Below are 21,127 nucleotides of genomic sequence, written 5' to 3'. Positions count from 1 at the left end.
TTAATACTTCTTCCCAATATAGCATACTCATATTTTGATTGTTTAATATAATCTGCACTGTTGCTTCACCTGTTTGACGGTCACATTCAGCTGACATTATGGGCTGTGCTTCAAAACCTAGAGAGTCGACTATATAGACAGCGGGATTGAGCGTCACGTGCACGTGCATTCAGTGAACTCCAACGCGACGCCCACACGCTGTTTACGTAGGCGTCACGTTAGGTTTGAGACGCGGCCAGAAACTCGGCGAAACACTCTCTCTCTCACTCTCTGCAACGACTGAGTGAAAGTTGGAAATCCCGCTGGTCATATCGTATCTTGATGTTTCGGGAAAACCCTGTTTAAATCCCCAGCACGGAGTTTATTCACCTCTGTTGTCTCGCTATTTTGTCGTTATTTTTATAACCCAAGGACCGTTGAAGGATTTGAGGCGGAAGTTCTGGACAGGTATGATCGGTACGTATATAACGTGAACGTTATGAATGTATTGATAAAATTGTCTCGATTAACTTTCTCTCGAGAATGACTGTTACGTATAAAGTCATACTTCAGATTTAGAAATTTTAATTCTTGAGAGAAGCAATTGATTGACGGAGATCGGATCAAGTAACGTTAGGCAGTGTGTGGGTCTGAATGACAGTTTCAGCCTAACGTTACTAACGTTAATTTACCATGAAATAAAATGAAATATGGTAACGTTACTACCATGGTAGTCTTTGAAAAACCTAGGAGTAAATAAAAATACTATATATATATATATATATATATATAAATATATATATTAGTAATCAGTCAGCATAATTGTATTTATGTATGTATGTGTATATAGGAAACCACAATGTTTTATTTTGCATGTATTATATTGTGTTTAGGCATACTGTACTGCCTTAATAACGGATGTTTTCACATTGTAGTGAATTTAGAATAAATATGTAACACAAGTGTGATTTGTATACATGTCATTTGCTGTCATTATTATGTATAAACCAGCATTATATCAGCTGTACAACAGTGGATTTCAAACTGGATCACAGGAAAAAGTTTAGAGAAAAACAGTGTAAAAATGTAAAATAAATAAATAAATATATTAAATAATTAAGTGATTTGATTACAACAAATAAGAAGTGATTCAAATAAATGTAAAAATTGATATGTTAATAACAATTATTAAAATAAATAAAAGGCTACATAACAGTACAGTACTATTGCGAGTAGGAAAATAAACATTATAATTTAACATAATGGAAACTAAATATTTATTTTCGAAACAATATCATTATATTAATATTTCAGTGTAAGTTGGGACTTTACACATGAAAATATATAGCTGCCTTTAAATATTAAATGGATGTCCCTTTCACGAGGATGATCATATTTGTGGGTCCATGGCATCTAAAGATTGAAAACCCCTGGGCCGTTACTAGTCTAAGTTAGTCGTCAAATTTTTTTCTTTAACACTATTCATAATTTTTTAAGTCAGTTACATAAAAACGTAGATTGGTCTAATTTGATACTGAACAGTAAGACTGATTACTCCTAACTATCTGCTAGTTGGTCATTCTAGTTCTGCAAAGTCTTAACATAATGGCTATGTTTATGCAACTCGTCAAGAATAAACAGAATCACAATCTCCACAAATCAGTCCATTACTACTTTTCTTTGAATAACTAAATGAACTATCTCTTTGTGTATATGCATGATCAGTGAGTCAAGGCTACTTCAGGGCCTGTGTGTGGATCAATCTCAATGAACACTGACCTCATCAGTGTGTCGGTCACTCTGATAACTCTTTGTTTGGTTTATGATAAACTACAGCAAACCTGTTTGTTGCGCTCACAGACTAAAGTGATGACAACATATGCAGGGAAGACGGTTCACATCTGAGTAAACATCCAGCTCATCTGATCATCTGGGCGTCCTGCGCCGTTCAGCTGTATTTCATGAGTGTTTCACTGAAGAATGTTGTGTTGCACCTGTAATTATAACGAGGTGTGTTATATTCGTTGTTTAGTTTGAGCGGTCGGCGCGAGGAATGCTCTCCTGAGACCAGCTTTACGCCAGAAACGGCTTTATACAGGTAAGATATACCAAATACACATGCATCTGTAATAACGATAATCTACTTTAATAAACAAGTTAAAATTTGACAGTTCCACTTACACTGTCAAAAAATGTTTTGTAAATATAACAAAGTTTATTGAAGTATGAAAAAAAATACTATTTCAGTGTTTCTACTTCAAAAATTTCACATTTAATTCAATGTGGTGGTCGTTTCTTCGGAATTATCTATATTGCAATTTCAGAGTGAAAATTGTTTAGAAGTAAATCCTACACCACATTTTTTTTAGTGTATCTGCAGAAAACGAACTATGCATTTGTATTATCAGATTTCTTTTTGGCAAGTACCATGATAGTACTATAGTATTTCAGGTACCTTGGAGTCCAATGTAATTTATCATTTGGGGATGATAAAACATTATATTTGGGCATTTACCATGACAGTATTGTGGGGTTTTTTTTATGAAGCTTGGGGTACTGTGTAAATTTAATATTTTTGCACAAAAAACATGATAATACCTTAATATTTGGACATTAGCCATTTTAGTACCACTATAGTCTTTGTGTGTTCACACTTGTAGTTTGGTTTGCTTGGTTCGTTTGGTCCGGACCAAAGAAAGAAAAAACATTTAGTCCTGGTCCACTTAGAGTTCACATTGTCATTTTAACACAGAACCTAAAGATACCGAACTTAAAGGCATATATGGATATGTTCACAACCTGATTGGCTGGCTTTTATTGCGTGTATGTCATGATGTATTTTGACCAGCTGAGAACTCGTGAAGTGCTTATAAAATGTGTAAATGAGTCAAAACAGCGTCAGGAATCCCTCCGTCACACACAAACGAAGATCTGCTGCGAGGAGACGCGGTTCTGATGGTGTAACGAACTATAATAAGCAACAGCGCGACTATGATGAGAAAAAAATAGGTATGTGTGATTATTCTGTCCTTTTTAGGGTCTCATCTTGTGACATCATGTCCCCTTTTTGGTTCGTTTAGATGTCTTTGGTCCATGTTGCAGTAACATGGTATTACATTCTCAGGAAAAAAGGTTTGTTGAGGCTCTATATAGAGCCCTAGTATGGTTACGAGCGGCTTAATTAATAAAATAATCAAAATAAATAATTCATTAAAACTAAATTCATAAAATTATCCCATGATGCGAACCCCAAAAAGGTTCTATATATGAAGTGCCTGACAGAAGCTTTTCTTGTTCTACATAGCAGCTTTTCTTGTGCTCCACAGTTAGTGTTTTTCTTCTGGGTTTTTATCTAAACTGGTTTTACAAGAAGATTTGGTGGAGCGCAACCGAGTCGTGTTGAATGAATATTGGGTTTTGTGGCAGGATGTGGAAGATATTTTGTTGACATACAGATTCTTCTGTCTGATGCCAAACACAATACGGACGGCGCACACACAACACTCACCCTATTTGCTGTAAAGAATCATGGAAGGAATGTGCATTGTTGGTGGCGAGTTACTGGCGAGTCGAGGAGAAATGATTAGTAAGTCAGTGTGAACGGAGTCGTCAGTCAGAGCCAGCAGTGTTAGTAATGACCAGGAGGAGCGTGTTATATAACAGGATGTTTATGCCACATTTTATCTCTTCTGCCACTCCTCTGCAATTACAAATGATTATTCACTCATTACACCCGTTTGTTTCACCCATGCTATTGTACCTGTTGCTCTTTTCTATTACTTTCACTCTTGGGTTTCTTTTTGTTTCTTTTGTAAGTGTATCACAGTGACCCAGAGCTTTCATATCTGCATTTTCACTTTATTGTGTCTGGACTTCAAACCTTACATGAATACTGCTCTCTCCTCTAAGTTGGATTTTAGATAAAGGGCAGATAAGATTGTGTTTAGGCTTGTTGGCGTCACATGTGGCCTGGTCTAAGTTAACCAAACTAGAATTAACAGCCAGGACAAATCTGGCTACAGGACAACATCTTGGTTTTTATAACACCTAGAGAGCTGTCTGCATAGGCAGCATTTTATGGAAAGATGTTTAATGTTAAAATAAAATGCCTTCATTTAGCCCAAGAACAGATGAGATTTTATATTATTTTACGTTTATATTGTATATTATGCTGCTTTATAAGATGCTTTCTTTTAGCAAAAGAGCAGATAAAACTTTATTACCGTATATTATTTATTATTAGTATTGTTGTATTTATTTTATTATTTATATATTATTATTATTATTATTATATATTTTATATTATTCTGCCTTAGAAGATGTCTTCTTTTACCCAAATAGTAGAAAATATTTGGTATTATTTTATATTTGTATTTTATATTATGCTGACTTATAAAACACCTTTCACCCAAAGAAAGAGCAGATAAGATTTTATTTCACATTTTATGTTTATATATATATATATATATATATATATAGTACATACAGTATACATAAATTATTTACTATATTATTATTGAATTATTTATATATTATTTAATATTTATATTTTATATTATGCTGCCTTATAAGATGCCTTCTTTTAGCCAAATTATATTATTTGTGTATTATTTTAGATTTATATTTTATATTATGCTACCTTATAAGATGCCTTCTTTTAGCCAAAGAGCAGATAGAATTTTATTTTATACTATTTTGTACATGATTATTATTTTATATTTATATTTTATATTAGGCTGCCATCTAAGACTTTTAGTTCAATTGTAAAGCTGCATTGCACGTATCCTGCAGAGAAGGCAGTCCTATAATGCATTAACAAGTCTGTTTATCATCTCAACAATATCTCAGTTAAAATCTTCTGGGTCTAGTCTTGATCAACAGTACATGTAGTAAACATACATACTAAAAAACCTGCTTTTGTCATGAAGGGCTAAGCTAAATTCATGTTTAAACAAGCTATTGTGTGTCTCTGCTTTAGTGAGGCTGTGGTTAATCTAGGACTCCAGTCTCTCTCTCTCTGTGGAAATATGAAACCGGCCTGTGACATTTCAGAAGCCACTTCCTCCTCCAGAACTCTCTGTGTGGCAGTCTGCGTTTGGAACTCCTCATATCGGAGTTTTATATTTATCCTTGTGGCTCCAGTGCTCTGAATCCTAATAAGGCTTTGGCATGGGCAGGACTGATGGACAGGGCAGAGAGACGGTGGGAAAGGGTTTGGACAATGGCGTACCGAGAGTCTGTTCCCACACTCAGCTTTGTCAGATGTGACGTTAAGAGCGTAAGAGGGCGATACGGGGTGGAGAGAACTAAAGCTCACAGACCGGCAAATACAAAAGCTTCAATTGAACACACAGAGCCCATTTACAGTGAACTGTGGCCTTGTTGTATGGTATTGTGTAAAAAACACCTGAACAAGCTACAAACCCCCCCCCCGCTGTTGCTGTAATGGCATTGATCTAGTGTCTTTCATTTGAGCTTTCATCTTCACAGACTTTTCTGTGGTGTGTTGAAACACAACTCACCTGATAATTAAGAGCTGTTATGTAAAATGTTTTGCTGATTAATCTAATTAAGAAACATCAGTAACACAACATAAGCTGGTTACCAGTCATGTGCATCTTTTTAGGACAGGATTATCCTTTTGCCATGGTCAGTGCATGTTAGCTTGAGCATCTGTCATTGTTTGCAGCCTCCCATGAGCCGGACTGAATTACTGTAAATGTCCCATACCTCCTAACTAGTCTCCACTCCTGTTTAATTAGACATGCCCAGACACAATATGGATACACAGAGGAGCCAGTGGGAGCCTGTCCTAAAATCCCCGTGGATCATGCGAGTGGCTGTGGAGAAAAGCCCCGCCTCTTCGGGGGCGGAGTCAGACACCGAGGGCAGCAGCACAGAGAGCGAACAGGTAAATGTTATGCTGTCTTCCATTTCAAATTTATATTTTGTATTATACTGCCTTCTAAAATGCCTTCTTTTAGCCAAAGAGCAGATAAAACTATATATTATTTTATTATTATATATTATTTTATATTAACCAAAGAGTAGATATGTTTTACATTATTTTATGTATTATTTTTTATATTTGTATTTTAGGTAACACTTTATTTTAAGGTGACGTACTTACACGTTACTACATGTACTTACTATAGTAATAATAAATTATGCACAATTACAAGTAACTAGCCCTAACTCTATAGTAAATCCATGTTTTTCATTAATATTACTACTCAGTATTTATTTAAGTACAGTGTAAATACGTCATCTTCTAATAAAGTGGAACCATAATTTATATTATGCTGCTTTCTAAGATGCCTACTCTTAGCCAAAAAATAGAAAAGATTTCATATTATTTTATGTATTATTTTTCGTATTTGTATTTTATATAATGCTGCTTTCTAAGATGCCTACTCTTAGCCAGAAAGTAGAAAATATTTTATATTATTTTATGTATTATGTTTCGTATTTGTGTTTTATATTATGCTGCCTTCTAAGATGCCTATAAGATTTTATTTCACATTTTATATATGATCATGATTCAGCATTGTTCAAATAGACTCTTTTATCTTATAATCAGTCCTGCAACTTGCCTGGCGTTTCAACCACATCGGTCTCTCATTCTTCACTTTACCAGTATCGGGTCAAACAAGCAGACAGAGTCTCGGCGAAGCTCTCGACGTCACCCTCGCTGGTGCAGCAGCGCATCACAGAGCTTGACCAGCAGAGGGAGGAGCTGAAGATTGAGGTGAGCGGAGTACAGGTGTGTTCTCACCAACAACTGAGTGTGCAGTGCAAGTGAGCCGTGTGTTTGCTCTTCTGCAGCTGCAGCTGGAGGTGGCCCTGTTGAGAGGGGAACTGCAGGCAGAGCAGGAGCGACTGCGCAGACACACAGATCAACTGCAGGTGTTGCAAGAGAAGGACAGGCAAAGAAAGAGCCAGCGCTTGGCCAACAGACAGAAGGTCTGTATTTGCTGTGTTCACAGCTTGATTTGCGTATTCATCATAAAAAGCATCATTTGTGTTTGAGCTGAAAACGTACTTTCCTTTTTCAGCTGGAGGAGCAGCGTCTGAAGGTGGACAAGATGAAGATGAAGTGTGAGGAAATGGAGAAACAGATTCCCTCACAGCCAGAAGACCAGCGGGAGCAAATGCTGCTTCAGCTGCAAAAGGTGACGACAAACTAGAGCTGGTCGATAACTCAGCCTGAATTTACAGCATCATTACTGCAGTCTTCAGAAATAATTTTCTGTTTTTCATTTGTGGTTTAGTTTATATAACCAGCATATATAGAAGTTGCTGAAAGTTCATATATAGAACTTTACATATATAAAGTTACGTTGCTTTCACTTTAATACACAGATCTAATATACACGTGCGTAGATCTAATATACACGTTTCTTTACTTGCTGTTTACATTACCTAAAAGTTGTACATAACCTACTGTTTTGTAGGTTAGTGCAATAAGACATAAAAGAGAAATTAGTTTAATACTCGCGGGACGTGCCGTCTGACTGCCAGCTTTCTGTGCGCGTCAGGTTGACCAGATAAGATATTTTGTCTGTATGTGTTTTGTATTCAGGACAAGGATGTGCTGGAAGCCACAGTGCGAACTTTTGAAGACATGGAGTTTCACATTCTTGAGCTGGAGAGCGGAATAGAAGATGAGCGAGAAGGGGAGAATGGAGAAAGTGAAACGGTCATAGAGCGAGAGATAACCAGAGTACAGCACATGCACAGCGCATCTCAGGTGAGCTGAATAACTTTGTTTTAAGAAATGGAGTTTATCTGACAGAAGTTTTAGTCTAGTTTACCTAGATTACCAACAACTCACAAACTATTGAATGCTTCTTATTTTATTTGCTTTATCGTTCATGCTTATTACTATATGAGCACATCACACTTAGTGCCGCACAGTTCATGCCAAATCAGAGTTGTGAGTCCGACTTCAAGTGGAAGTTAATGAAAAAAATTGGACACTGTCCAATCGACTGTTATGTTATCAGTAGAGGCAGACTGCCACACTGAGCAAGAGTGTAAGTATTGCTCACGCTGACTGACCAAACACAGTCACGTGATGCAGTAAACAAGGTAATTACATCAGGGGCCACAAAAGAGAGAGACTACACTGACTGAGAGAGATACATTGAATTGAATCGGGTTACACGGAGTTCTTTGGTGACTGTCTGCAGTGCTGCTCCTATAAGCTGCTTTAAATGTATAATTTATAATTAGTAATATAAATATATTGCACATAAACAATTTTTAAAAATATGAATTTGAATAGCATTTATCACAATTTAAATGCAAACAATATTATAATATAATGTAATATAATCATATATTGCACATACAAAATATTTCAAATATGAATTTAAATTGTATTATATATTACATTTTATTATAATATAATATTCTTTGCATTTTAATTGTAATGAATGCTATTAAAATTGATAATAATATTTTACAATTTTTTTTTTTTTACTGTACTGTTGATCAAATGCAATTAAAATAAATATTTTTAATATTGTAAACATAAATTCTAGTGCCACTAATTTTTTGTTTATATATGTATTTATTTCACTCACACACACACACACATGCATGTTTTTATGTTATATTTATATATACACTACCGGTCATATACCGGTCACTATATATACACTACGTTTTAGATCGTTAAGATTTTTAATGTTTATTAAAGAAGTCTCTTCTGCTCACCAAGGCTGCATTTATTTGATTAAAAATACAAAAATAACAGTAATATTGTGAATATTATTGCAATTTAAAGCAGCTGTTTTCTATGTGAATATATAGTAAAGTGTATTTTATTCCTGTGATCAAAGCTGAATTTTCAGCATCATTACTCCAGTCTTCAGTGTCACATGATCCTTCAGAATTCATTCTAATATGTTGATTTGATGCTCAAGAGAAATGTATGATTATTATCAATGTTGAAAACAGTTTTTTACATTTTTATTTCAGGATTCTTTGATTAATAGAAAGTTCAAAAGAGCAGAATTTATCTGAAATAGAAAGCTTTTGTAACATTAAACACTAGCCTCAAAAGTTTGGGGTCAGTAAGAATTTTTATTTTATTTTTGGGGGAAAGAAATCAATACTTTAATTTATCATGGATGAGTTAAAGGACAATTCCGGCCAAAAATGAACCTAGGGCTAAATAACACATGGGTACCGAGTCGACCGTTCTCTCGGATGCGTTTTCATGATAATCGAATGTACCCAGTTTTAACGTTAGTTTTAGTTTAATCACAGATTAGCTTATAACGCTAGTGTATGGGGCATCGAATAAGTACAAATCAAAATAGCCCCACACTAACACAGTAGCATAATTAGGGTCTCTACCTGCAAAGCGAAGCATTGAGGACTCTGTAAGTGTACAGACAGTTTAATAAGAAGATACTTTATAAAGACAGTACACTTCACGTATACAAGCAGGAGCCATCTTTGGAAAACAGTCTCGACCAGTCGACCACGAATGCCGTGCTACGTGCCGGTCGATAGTCACAGTTCAGCTCACGTAGCACGGCGTTCGTGGTTCGACTGGTCGAGACTGTTTTCCAAAGATGGCTCCTGCCTGGCTGCCCTAGGTTCATTTTTGGCCGGAATTGTCCTTTAAATTGATCAAAAGTTACAATAAAGACATTTATAATGTTAGAAAATATTCTATTTTAAATAAATGCTGTTCTTTTGAACTTTCTATTTAACAAAGATTTTTGGAAAAAAATGACCAGGTGGTCCATTATCTGTACACGTGTTACATCCGTATCAGGAGCGTCCAGTGTCGGTTGAGAATACTAGGAGTGATCTAGTTTTGTCACGTCGTGCCAGCGCTCAAGGTGAGAGTGTCAGAGCAGAGTGACTCAGCTGCTCCGTATGACAGATCTCTGACCCTGACCTGTCAGCTCAATGTGCCAGGTGGGCGGCACTCTCTTTGAGTATATGCCATCAGTGCCACACAAACCAAACCAAGGTTCATGAGTCCTTAACACACCAGAACGAGGCTTATTGCTGAATGTGTAAGTTTCATATGAAGTTTCTGTTCATGCTGAAAATGTTTTGATGATCACGTCGCTGTCTTGCAGGAACAAGTCCAGCAACTAGAAAAACAGCTGAAGGAAATGGAACAAGAAAAGGATAAATCTTTGAATTCCCTCAGGCAAGAGAGAAAAGAGCTACTCCACAGGTCTCAGAGGGTAAGACGTACTACACGCTTCTTCTTCAGTAACATGATAAAACTAGGGTTTTACATGTTCTAAAAACGTGTGTGAAAACTCCTATCACTGTGATCTTCTGGTCTGTTTTGCGTTTCCTCCTTCAATGTGGGATTTTTTTCACCTATTTTATGGTGAAAATGGTGCGTCTGATCACTTTGTTAAGTACCAAAATATCTCTCATCAACCAGTGCTGTTATAAACAAAACTAAATATACTAAAAAACATTTACGTGAGTTGCAATAAATTAAATGTTTACAAAAAGAAAATAGAATATAACAAAACATATTTTATTTTTTCAAAATTCAAATTTTCACATTTTGTTTAGTTTAAGTTGAGGTATTAAAATTGCTAGCGGTAAAGTCGTCATAAAATCAAAATTGACCCTATTTATTTGTTAGTGGATATTACTAGTCTTGTGGTGAACAATTAATCCGTGCACATTAATACACAGAAAAAATTCTTTGTCGTGGTAATCTTTAATCAAAATCTGAAAAGTTACTTCCGGTCTGGAATGGTGGTCCTTCTCTGATGACATCAGTTTGACAGCTTGAAAACGCTTAACCACTCTCCTCAAAACTGTTTTTTCATAGCAAATAGCAAACCGTTAGTCTGCTATGAGCAATAAAAAACAGTAACACTTTACAAAAAGGTCTCATTTATTAACATTAGTTAATGTATTTACTAGCATGAGCAATCTATTTTTAAAGCCTTTATTAACCTTTGTTAATGTTAGTTAATAAAAATGTTCATGTTAGTTCATGGTGCATCAACCAATGTTAAGAGATACAACTTTTGATCTTAAAAATGCCATTTAGTCTCCCATTTTAAGAGCTGTTCAATAGCAAAATCCTTCCAGTGCACTGAAACTTAAACCCCCTAAAAATCCCACAATGTACCATGAAAACCAGGGAGCATCGATGCTCACTATGTTACATTCCTGTAAATTCTGAAGCACGAAACATTCAATTATACGAGCCAACTCAACATGACACGCGTTAGATGTTTTAAAAAACTAACCCACTATTTAATTATATTTCAGCATAAACATACGTCGCTATACACGCAATGAACATAATCTAACTAACATTTATAATAAATTTATGGCTGAAATGTTTCAGGGAAATGTGACAAAGTATTTATCATATCATAATATACGATTAAATAACATAAACAAATAATGTCAGGAAGATACCAGTAGTGATGCTGTACATCGAGGATGTTAATGTCGCCGGAAATAGAAGCATTAGTGCCCTAATGTGTAGTTGTGTGTAGTGTAGTCGGGGTCCTAACTGTCCTGACCAGTGCCTGAATTTGTGAACACGGATATCCAGGGAGCTGATTGAGACGAACACGTATTGTTCATTGTTAGTTCATGTAAACTAATGTAGCTAACTAATGTTATTACGCGCCTCTGTGGAATACTTGATTCTGATTGGTCAATCACACCATCCAGCGGTATGTTATTCCCCGATAGCAAGCAGTAAAAACTGATTACACAAGCTCATCCGGGTAACTGAACTCAGCGCTATATGTTTGCTAGGACAGTTTTTTACTTGTGGAAGTTTTGCGTTTAGGTGAGCTAATAAAATATTAAAACTCAAACCAATATTTTGATACAGTTATTTAATTATGTCATCCGGGAATCTCAGACTCCCTCTCTCTTGTTTCATACAAACGCAGCTGCTGCTATTTTGCAATGATTGTTTTGTACACTGAAATGGATGATAAGATACTAACAGGTACGATTTTAAAACAGTTTAGTCTAAAATCAATATCTCGTATCCTTATAATTATTTATGTGGTGAAATGCCGTATGATAAATGGCATGGCTGTACTATATCCCTTAAATGTCCATCTACAGTAGTTTGAACTTGCCGCTTGTTAGCAACTGCTTTCTTTCCAAAAGAAGCAGTTCCTAAATAATAAAATATTTCAAATCAAGTCAATATTTTGTGCCCAATTATATGGCAAGTAGCCATATAATAAGCAGGATAATGTACATCCGGTTCAGGGTCCTGATCACCGCGTTGGTGTTTATTCTGCGATAACAACCGGCTGGATAAACATTATCCCTCACTTAACATGGAACCTTATTGTATTATATTATTGTCTATTATATTTTTACCAAAAATAACAAACCAAAATTACTAAAACAGAAAAATTACTAAAATTACAATGAAAACCGAAAATATAACAATAAAAACTCATTCAAAATATAGTTAGCCTACAATACTAAAATAACACTGTCCTCAAGAGGAAGAGCATGACACACACACTCAGCTTTAATGCTAGCGTTACGTTATGTTATAGTGATTATAGTTACACTAAAGTCAAGGATAAAGTAGGTGGAGGAATGAATTACTGAGGGAAGAGAGAGTCCGAGAGGGCAGGATTCCCAGAAAAGGGAAGGACCACAGGAAGTGTGAGAGGACAGAGCGATAGAAAGCAGATATCCTACAAAACTCAACACACGTCTGGTGAGTGTTTCTGTCTGAATGTACTTCTTCAAGAGATGTGTGTCTGCTCTGTAAAAATCTAATTCTTGCACGCAGATATGACAGATCGGGAAAGACAGGGAATGTGTTTAGGGATTTTTACAGAAGACAGGATTGAGAATAAAAGCAGCTGTTAACTGGTAACATGACCGACAGTCTAACTGAATTATGACTGATTTGTCTGTATGTACGGTCTGTAGGAAATAAAGACAGGAATGTGTTCCTCGCAGTCGTTCATGTGTCTGTGAGTCAGAGGCTGCAATCAAGAGCTGTCTGGAGCTTCTTGAATTATTCACCAAACGATTGTTTTTTCCCGTTTGTAAAATGTGTTCTGCTAATAATGGCCAATATTAGGAAAAGCTGGCTTTTAGATGACAGGAAATGAACATTTTAAGTAAAGATAGTTTGACCTCCCATGTTTGTGTGAGTAAACGAGTGTCTGTGAGTCAAAGGGTGGGATTGATGCTTAAAGCTGCAGTGCTGTTTAACTCCTTTACTACTCTGAATAGTGCTAATCAGTAATCACTAGGACAAGTACTTATAGTGACTCTCAAGGCCCTGATAGTGACATACTCACGGTAAAGTTGTTCGCTTAGTCATTTTAGTCCTTTTTAGATCACTTTTTTATATTGTATTTTATTTCTGTTAACTTATTTTAATTGTATTTTTAGTTTTGTTTAACAATAACAGCACTGGTTGATGAGTTGTGCTGTTACTTTACTATGTGATCAGACGCATTCATTAAAATTCATAATTCTCTAATGGGTTTTATGATTACAAACTGAACAGCTGCCTTCTAAGATGCCTTCTTTGCATGTATCCATTATGGAGCAGGACGTCCCATAATGCAGGGGTTCACAGACTTTTTTTTCAGGTGAACTCCTTTGACGTAAAATATTTTCTTAAAGCCCCCTCTGAAATTTTAAGTTAATATTTAAATAATTTAACAACTCATTTGCATGTGCACCTGCATGTCATGTGACAAATAACTTCCATTAGAGAACCATGAACATGCAAATGTTAAATTATTAAAATATTAACAACAGTGTTTTTTTTTTTTTTTCAAAATTATTTATTTGTTCAAATTTTACATTTTTAGTATGTCATTTTTTGAGTTGATGAAAAGCTAAAAAATAAAACCTAAAGTGTAATTTAAATGATTTTTTTACCCAATATTTGTTGTGTTGCGTGTATTTTTATGCTCATAACATTTACAACAACAACATTCTATTTGCCAAACTCTATTGAAATCAGTTGTAAATGCTCTGTTTCTATGACACACACTCATTAACTACGTAGACAGTATGGCAGTGCACTAGGTTTTTGGAAAAGAACCTCTTTCCTATATGAATGTAATTTAATTGGTCAGGATGTGTCTCTCACTCACATGCTAAACATCAAGGACATTTGCCTTTGTAGATTTTGAAAGAGAAGAAGCCTCTCACTGATTGGTCCAACGTCACTGGATCCACCCCCTGCATGATGTCACTCAGCCCTCTGACCATTCACAAAGCAGCACAGGTACACTGTGAATGTGCATTTTGACATCTAGACCTTTAGTGATTCATGAGTTTGCTACGGTCAGCACATTGACTGTGTTCAAAACCACGTTCCTAGGAATCATTGAAGGATTCGTCTAGCTTACCCCGCAGACGGAGCTCACATAGGAAAGTCTCAGATAGACCTCTCTCTGCGCAAGGTGAGCAAACCAATGAGGTGAAAGCAACTTTTAGGTTTTGAGCTTTATTGCAATGATGCTTGAACACAAATATCTGGTGTGATTAAGTTTAACTGGCGCTCAGACTTGTAAGTAGGTCAAACGGCAACACAATTGTGCAAGACGATGAATGCAAAGACAACAGGCAGCATGCAAAACGACAAAACCAAGTACAACTGCCAAACGTCATGACAGTCCTGCGTGTCGTGGCTTATTAGCTGTGAAAAGCTTTTGTCAGTGTTTTCGTTAAGGTGTGTCCGTGTTGCTCACACATACTGGAAAAGCGAGTGGAGCCACTGCAACTGCACACAGTCGTGCTTTTGTTTGTCGATAATAATCCTGACAGTCGTTTATCTCATGAAGGAATTGATCAAACAAAGAAAATCTATGGAACGGTGTCTGTATGCGAAGGTTCATGTGCACCTTCTTTACATAAATTCGTCTTTAAGAAATCTGTCTATACTTTATTTTAAAGTGCGTGTACTTGCAGTGTACTTACCCAAGAACGGACTGATTATAAAAGGTAACAACCTGGGTTAAGTCTTGGTGTAGGAGTAGGTTCAGGGTTAGTATAACCCAGTTATTGAATGTACATTGTATGTACAATGCAGAACAGGACTGTAAAATAAATTGCAAATCTAATGAGTTAATGATTGAATTATGGGATGTGACTATTTTATTGCACTTCCTGATTTAATTTGATTTCACGATTTCATGATGATGATGATGGAAAGAGAAGTTATTTTATTGAGAATTTCTATTGAAATGTTGCAGTTGCCAAAGTGAACTGCGTGTGCGTGTGTGTTGCTTAAGTAAACCCTAAGATATGGGGACAAAATGTCCCCACAAAGACGGCAATATCCAAAATTGTCCTTTTGGGGACATTTTTTGGTCCCTATGAGGAAAACATTTTATAAATCATAATAAATTATGTTTTTTGAAAATGTTTTCCTCATAGGGACCCAAAAATGTAGGGGTAGGGTTAGTGTAGGGGGATAGAATATGCAGTTTGTACAGTGTAAAAATCATTATGTCTATGGAAAGTCCCCGTAAAACATGAAAACACAACGTGTGTGTGCGTGTGTTGCATACGGGTCAGGCTTTATTTATTTATTTAGAATATTAAAAACTTTTTTTAGGATTTTAAAAGATTAATAGTAGCATCTTATAAATGATTGAATGTAAATGTAATGTGTCCCGTTGCTTTCATATGCCAGTGTTGATGCGAATGACTCCAGACAGACCAACCTCAGAGTCTCTTTCGCCTCGCCTTCCTCATCACTCCCACAGGCTGAGTAATGGACATTATAATGGGCTGAGATCAGCGCAGACCCATGGGAACGGCTCTCACGCGCCATGCAACAGCGCCAACACCTCCCGCGCGCCCAGGTGAGTGGCACAGAACAGCAGCCTGGCTTTATGTTCCTATTATAATACTGAATAATCTGTACAGGAAGCTCTAACAGGTGTGTGTTTACATGGGTGTGAGAAACCTTTTATTTTAGGTATATGAATCTGAAGTGTTTGTGAGTAAACACTAAACTTACTGCGTGTGGGTGAATTCTGTGAACTTTATACCCCGGCCTGGAACATATTAGGAGAATTTTTAATGCAGCTTAATTATTAGTGCTTTATTAAGCACTATTTTAATGTAGCTTGTTTCCATACAACAACAATTTATAGTCCATGACCAGGACTGTCGAATTTCGAATGATAAAATACACCATAACAGTACCATAAAAACAGTCCATATGACTCGTGTCTTCTTGTCTTCTGTTCTGAGGCAAAGGATTTGTGTGAGAAACAGACCTAAATTAAGTAAATCATATACTAGTGTCATTGGTTCATGACGCATGTAAACCAAAAAATGACATCAAACTGGCACGAAATTTCATTGCTTGGCCAGAAGGGAAGATGTTTAGACAATAATGGCTTTAATTTAATTTAATTTTTTTATCTCTATATTATAATTGAGTATGTATTATATACTATATTATGCCCAGAAATATATATGAAGTTGTGTATTTAAGTATATCCAACTTTATTCGCATACATACAGTACACTCATGTAAAGCAATATATATATATATATATGGTAACACTTTATAATAAGTATACCGTAACAAAGCACTTATAAATACTTTTGCAAACTATTAGTTTATAAACTGTAGTTAATACATTAATAGACTGTACAAATACTGTACAAGTACAAATCTTCATTCATTGTCACTATAATTAACAAAGTGTTATTGTTTACTTTAATTAGCTCATATTTAAAGAGTTAGATAATGCTTTGTTAACAACTTATTAACCATAAATAGTTCTCACTTCAGATTAGGTCACGGAATATGGGAAAACGTAATGAATTACTTGTAATTAGCTGCCTTTATTGGACATTAATTGCATTAGTATTAAGAGTTCCTTAAAATGCAAAACAATCGGATCATGTGACCTTTCATCTTTACAGCCCTCAGAACCTCTTGGATTTGGTGGAGATCGAACGTAAACTCCGAGAGGCCAAAGCAGAGCGAGAACGTCTGCTGAAAGAGAGAGTGAGTATCTGACCCGACACAACCACAACAATACTGATCACTGCAAATCATACACAACCGTAAAGTACATCATCATCAGTGTTGAAGAGCTCACAAGAGACTTGTTTATTTCTTTGTTTTTCTAATATCATTGCAAAATCACACTAATTCTAATCCTGACTCGCGGCTTCAGCTGTGATTCGGTTGCATATGATCACATGACTTATTGTTCATGCAGCAGATCCATAAACAACATTTACCTTTGCATTTACTCATATAAAAGACACTTTCATCCAATAGGCCTGTCACAATTATTGATTGATCAAGGTTATTCGATGAAATCTGAATTATGTGAGATTATGAGATGAAGTGAAAGTTACTATTGAATGTTGCTGACTAAATTTGGCCAGTTCATAAGTTGTTTTTCCACCATTGAAAATATTTCTAAAGGAATCCAAACTAACACGTTCTGATGGCAGTTTCTCGTCTCCGTTTGTCTGGATGCAGGAGGAGCATCAGCGGCTGTTAGCTGAGCAACACAGACCGAAGGCGCAGCAATCTGTAAAAATACACACGAATGCATCAAAACTAGAGCCTCTCGCTGAGGAGCGGCTGCAAATGAACTCACCGCACAGGACGCCCGAGGTACGTCTGATGATTGACACTACTGAAATAAAATACACATTCTGACATCATTACTCACCCTCATGATTTGTTTTCTTACTTTCGTGAAACACAAATGGAGATGAGGCAGAATGTCTGTGATTTAGTTTTACATATATTGAAAGTGTAGTGATTTGTTCTGTCAAACTCAAAGTCTAACTCATATACTTACATTATAAGTCTTCTAAAGTCACATGATGTTTTGTCAAGTATAGCCCAGATTGCAGTAACAAACAGGAAGACAACCATGTTAATGTTGCTAAATTAATTTCAGTAAAGCAGCTCTAACCAGAGGGCTGGTTCACACAGAAGACGCGTTTTGCTTTGAAAACCACGGGCAGTGGAATGGAGAAACCGCAAGGTCTCGAGATGCGTCTTTTAAAAGTTTAACTTATTTTAACTTGAGTGTCGCGTATTTAGGACACTGTCATGTACGAGATGCTGCAAAAGACATAAAACGTGAGCACAACAGTCAAACACATCCGTCTAGCGCGTGTTTACATAGAAAAAATAATGGAAAAGTAGCGCAGTAGAATAATAGTGTCAATGCTGCAATGGGGTCCATCAACTGTTTGGTTACCGACATTCTTCAAAATATCTTCTTTTGTGTTCAACAGAAGAAAGAAACTCATACAGGTTTGAAACAACTTGAGAGTGAGTAAATGATGACACAATTTTCTTTTTTAATTGAACTGTTCCTTTAAGAGTGCCCTGTTTAATATGCTTTATGCTATTTTAAAATCCATTCTTTTGAATCTGTACAATGTCCCCCCAAAATCAGCACATGAAATGCTGCGTGTTTCCATCTGAGCATTTTCATTTCAATTGTGCTTATATCTTGTTTATTTCCTCTTCTTCGTACAGCAGGGTGTCCCGCTTTCTCTGACGTCGAACTTTGACCTGCGCGCTCACGTGGAGTCTCTGGGTCATAACGTGACAGGGTGCATGGGAGTTAATCTGTCTCCCCGCCGGTGTGGCGGCTTTCTAACCAAGCGTGGAGGTCGAGTGAAGACGTGGAGGAGGAGGTGGTTTATCTTTGATCTGGACCACCAAAGACTGGCGTACTACACCGGTGAGGAAAAGACAATATATTACAACAATGCATCCATTAACACAATGTTTTCCACAGGGGGGATCATGAGTTGATGAAAAGCTAATAATTATTAAATCCCAATGTTACATTATAATAAACAAATAGGGCTTAATTTGGAAATTTACATTCACATTTGCGTCATTTCCAACAGTTCAGCATTTCACCAATATTCGCCAAAATAAAAGGATTTGACATTTAAAAAATAAGCAAAACAATAAAAAAAATATATTTCATCTTTTTACTTGCATGTGATAGTTTTTTTCATATTTTGAATGTTTTCTTATTTTTCATATTAATTTTTATGTAAGTTTTAGTTGATGTTTTCTTTTGAAATTGTATTAGTTGTTGTTATTTAGTTTTTATTCATTTTTATTTCATTCATTTTAGTTTTATTTTTCATTTTAGTTTTACTTATTTTAGTACATAAAGTTAAACTAAATGAAAATGAGAAATGTTGCTTTGGCAACTAGCTGAAATAAAATAAGATTAATGTTATGTTTTTAGCAGTTTTAAACAGTTATAGTTTATTGTATTATTAGTAAAAAAAATTTGTATAGTTTTAGTTGACTATCATGACCCTGAATGTGACCATTAACTGACATCAGAGAACCGTGAACATGCAAATTCGTACTTAAATGATTGAAATATTGACAATCTTAGGGGGACTGCAAGAAAATATCTGACATCTACAGGGTTCGGCTGACAAAAAGTTTGGGAATCGTTGGATTAACACGTCACACTAAAAGTATTTCTAGTGTTAGTACACTTCAGCTGAGATCTGATGAATATCTGCTGCTTTCTCATTGAAATCTCAATGTTCTTTTCATTGTTTTCTCAGAACTAGACGAGAAGAAACTCAAAGGGGTCATTTACTTTCAGGCCATCGAGGAGGTTTATTACGATCATCTACGAACAGCTACAACAGTGAGTTCATGCGCCTCCTCATGTGAAGTAAAAACTGACCACAATCTGAAATGATAGACACAAACCTGCAACTCTAACTAATTAGCAGAGTAGCCCATGGTCATATTTTGTAAAACCCCAGTTTAGCAGGGTTTCTGACACATTTCTGTATTTGCCATGCTGACTGTGTTTTTATCGTTCTCAGTCTCCACGGGCCAGTCTCACCTTCTGTGTGAAAACATACGAGCGGCTCTTTTTCCTCGTGGCCCACAGCGCCGAAGCCATGAGAATCTGGATGGATGTTATTGTGACTGCGACAGATGAACACAGCAGATACTGATGAACACTAGAAATGATGCTGAACAGATGATGAAGCCTGTAGATGAGAGCGCTAAGGGACTCAAAGGGATGCCACAACACAAGATGAATATGAATGTTAGCAGAACAGAGGACATATGTTGTATGAACACTGATAAACAGACGATTTGTGTTCTGCTTCCATCTGCTGTTACACAAACAGAGCACATCACACACTGCACTCATGTGTTATGTTTCTTACATATTATTTATTATTGTTAAATATCAATTTTTGTCATGTTTTGCTATTGAAAGTTTGAGGTAAAAATCCTGAAAAGTGTTAATAAACATTTACATTCCAAACAATGTGTCAGGATGACCTTATGTGACCTTATACAGCTGTTTCATCAACTACAAAACTAACAGCTCTTTGTTATTTTGTGTAAGAAGCAGCCAAAGAAAAATAAATAAACAAATAAATTACATTCAAATAAATTTAAACCTAAAGGAAAAATTAGTTTGATTTAAATATATATATATATAAATGCATCTTCTAATATGACTAAAATGGGGCTTATAAAATGTTTCAACAATAACATAGAGTCCTCAAATATATAGTTCACTTAAAATTAAACTTTTTGTTTAAATAAATAGAGCTAAAGGAAAAACTAGGTTTTTAATATATATACTATTTATTATGTATAGGCTATATATATATATATATAAGCTATATCAAAATGCATCTTCACGTTTGAAAATTAAAAATGTACTATTTATTTTTCATTTATTATCAATGTTTGAAAATCTTTTATAACCTGTGATACTTTTTTCAGGATTCTATAACAAATATAAAGTTAAAAAAGAACAGCATTTATTTAAAACATAAATCTTTTGAATGATTTCTGAAAGGTCACTGGACATTGGAGAAATGATGCTGAAAATTCAGCTTTGATAACAGAAATAAATTACATTTTAAATTATATTAAAATACAAAACGATTATTTTAAATTGAAATAATATTTCACAAATATTATTGTTTTTTTCTGTGTTTTTGCTAAAAAAAATTATGGGCTTGAGCATAAGAGACATCTTTCAAAACCATTAAAAATAGTAATGTTTCTACAATTTTAATCAGTATTGTATATTATAATATACATATATGCATCTTCTAATAAGATTAAGATGGATGGGGCTTAGAAAATTTTTCAACC

At 35.4% G+C, this 21,127-nt stretch overlaps 1 protein-coding gene across 6 annotated transcripts; it reads left to right on the top strand.

The window, feature by feature from the left end:
• The first annotated feature begins 197 nt into the window (after positions 1–197).
• phldb3 (pleckstrin homology-like domain, family B, member 3) lies at positions 198–20,279 on the top strand. Of its 6 annotated transcripts, none has more exons than XM_077221558.1 (16): positions 198–456; positions 2,012–2,077; positions 5,742–5,890; positions 6,617–6,727; positions 6,805–6,942; positions 7,035–7,151; positions 7,562–7,729; positions 10,086–10,196; positions 14,132–14,233; positions 14,330–14,411; positions 15,647–15,818; positions 16,897–16,981; positions 17,468–17,605; positions 18,488–18,695; positions 19,555–19,640; positions 19,825–20,279. In XM_077221558.1, the coding sequence occupies exons 3-16, from the start codon at positions 5,744–5,746 to the stop codon at positions 19,957–19,959; spliced, it is 1,800 nt and encodes a 599-aa protein (XP_077077673.1). In that variant the 5' UTR covers positions 198–456; positions 2,012–2,077; positions 5,742–5,743; the 3' UTR covers positions 19,960–20,279. The 6 variants fall into 6 exon arrangements, with proteins under 6 accessions (XP_077077673.1, XP_077077674.1, XP_077077675.1 ...); XM_077221559.1 differs by having other exon boundaries at positions 209–447; XM_077221560.1 differs by having other exon boundaries at positions 225–456; positions 18,491–18,695.
• Positions 20,280–21,127: the final 848 nt, after the last annotated feature.

The sequence above is a fragment of the Siphateles boraxobius genome, unplaced genomic scaffold, assembly GCF_051911475.1.
Source record: "Siphateles boraxobius isolate OS27281-9 unplaced genomic scaffold, OSU_SipBor_1 84, whole genome shotgun sequence".
NCBI classification, from domain to species: Eukaryota; Metazoa; Chordata; class Actinopteri; order Cypriniformes; family Leuciscidae; genus Siphateles; species Siphateles boraxobius.
The sequence above is the reverse complement of the archived record's forward strand: the minus strand, read 5'-3'. Positions and strand labels throughout refer to the sequence as shown.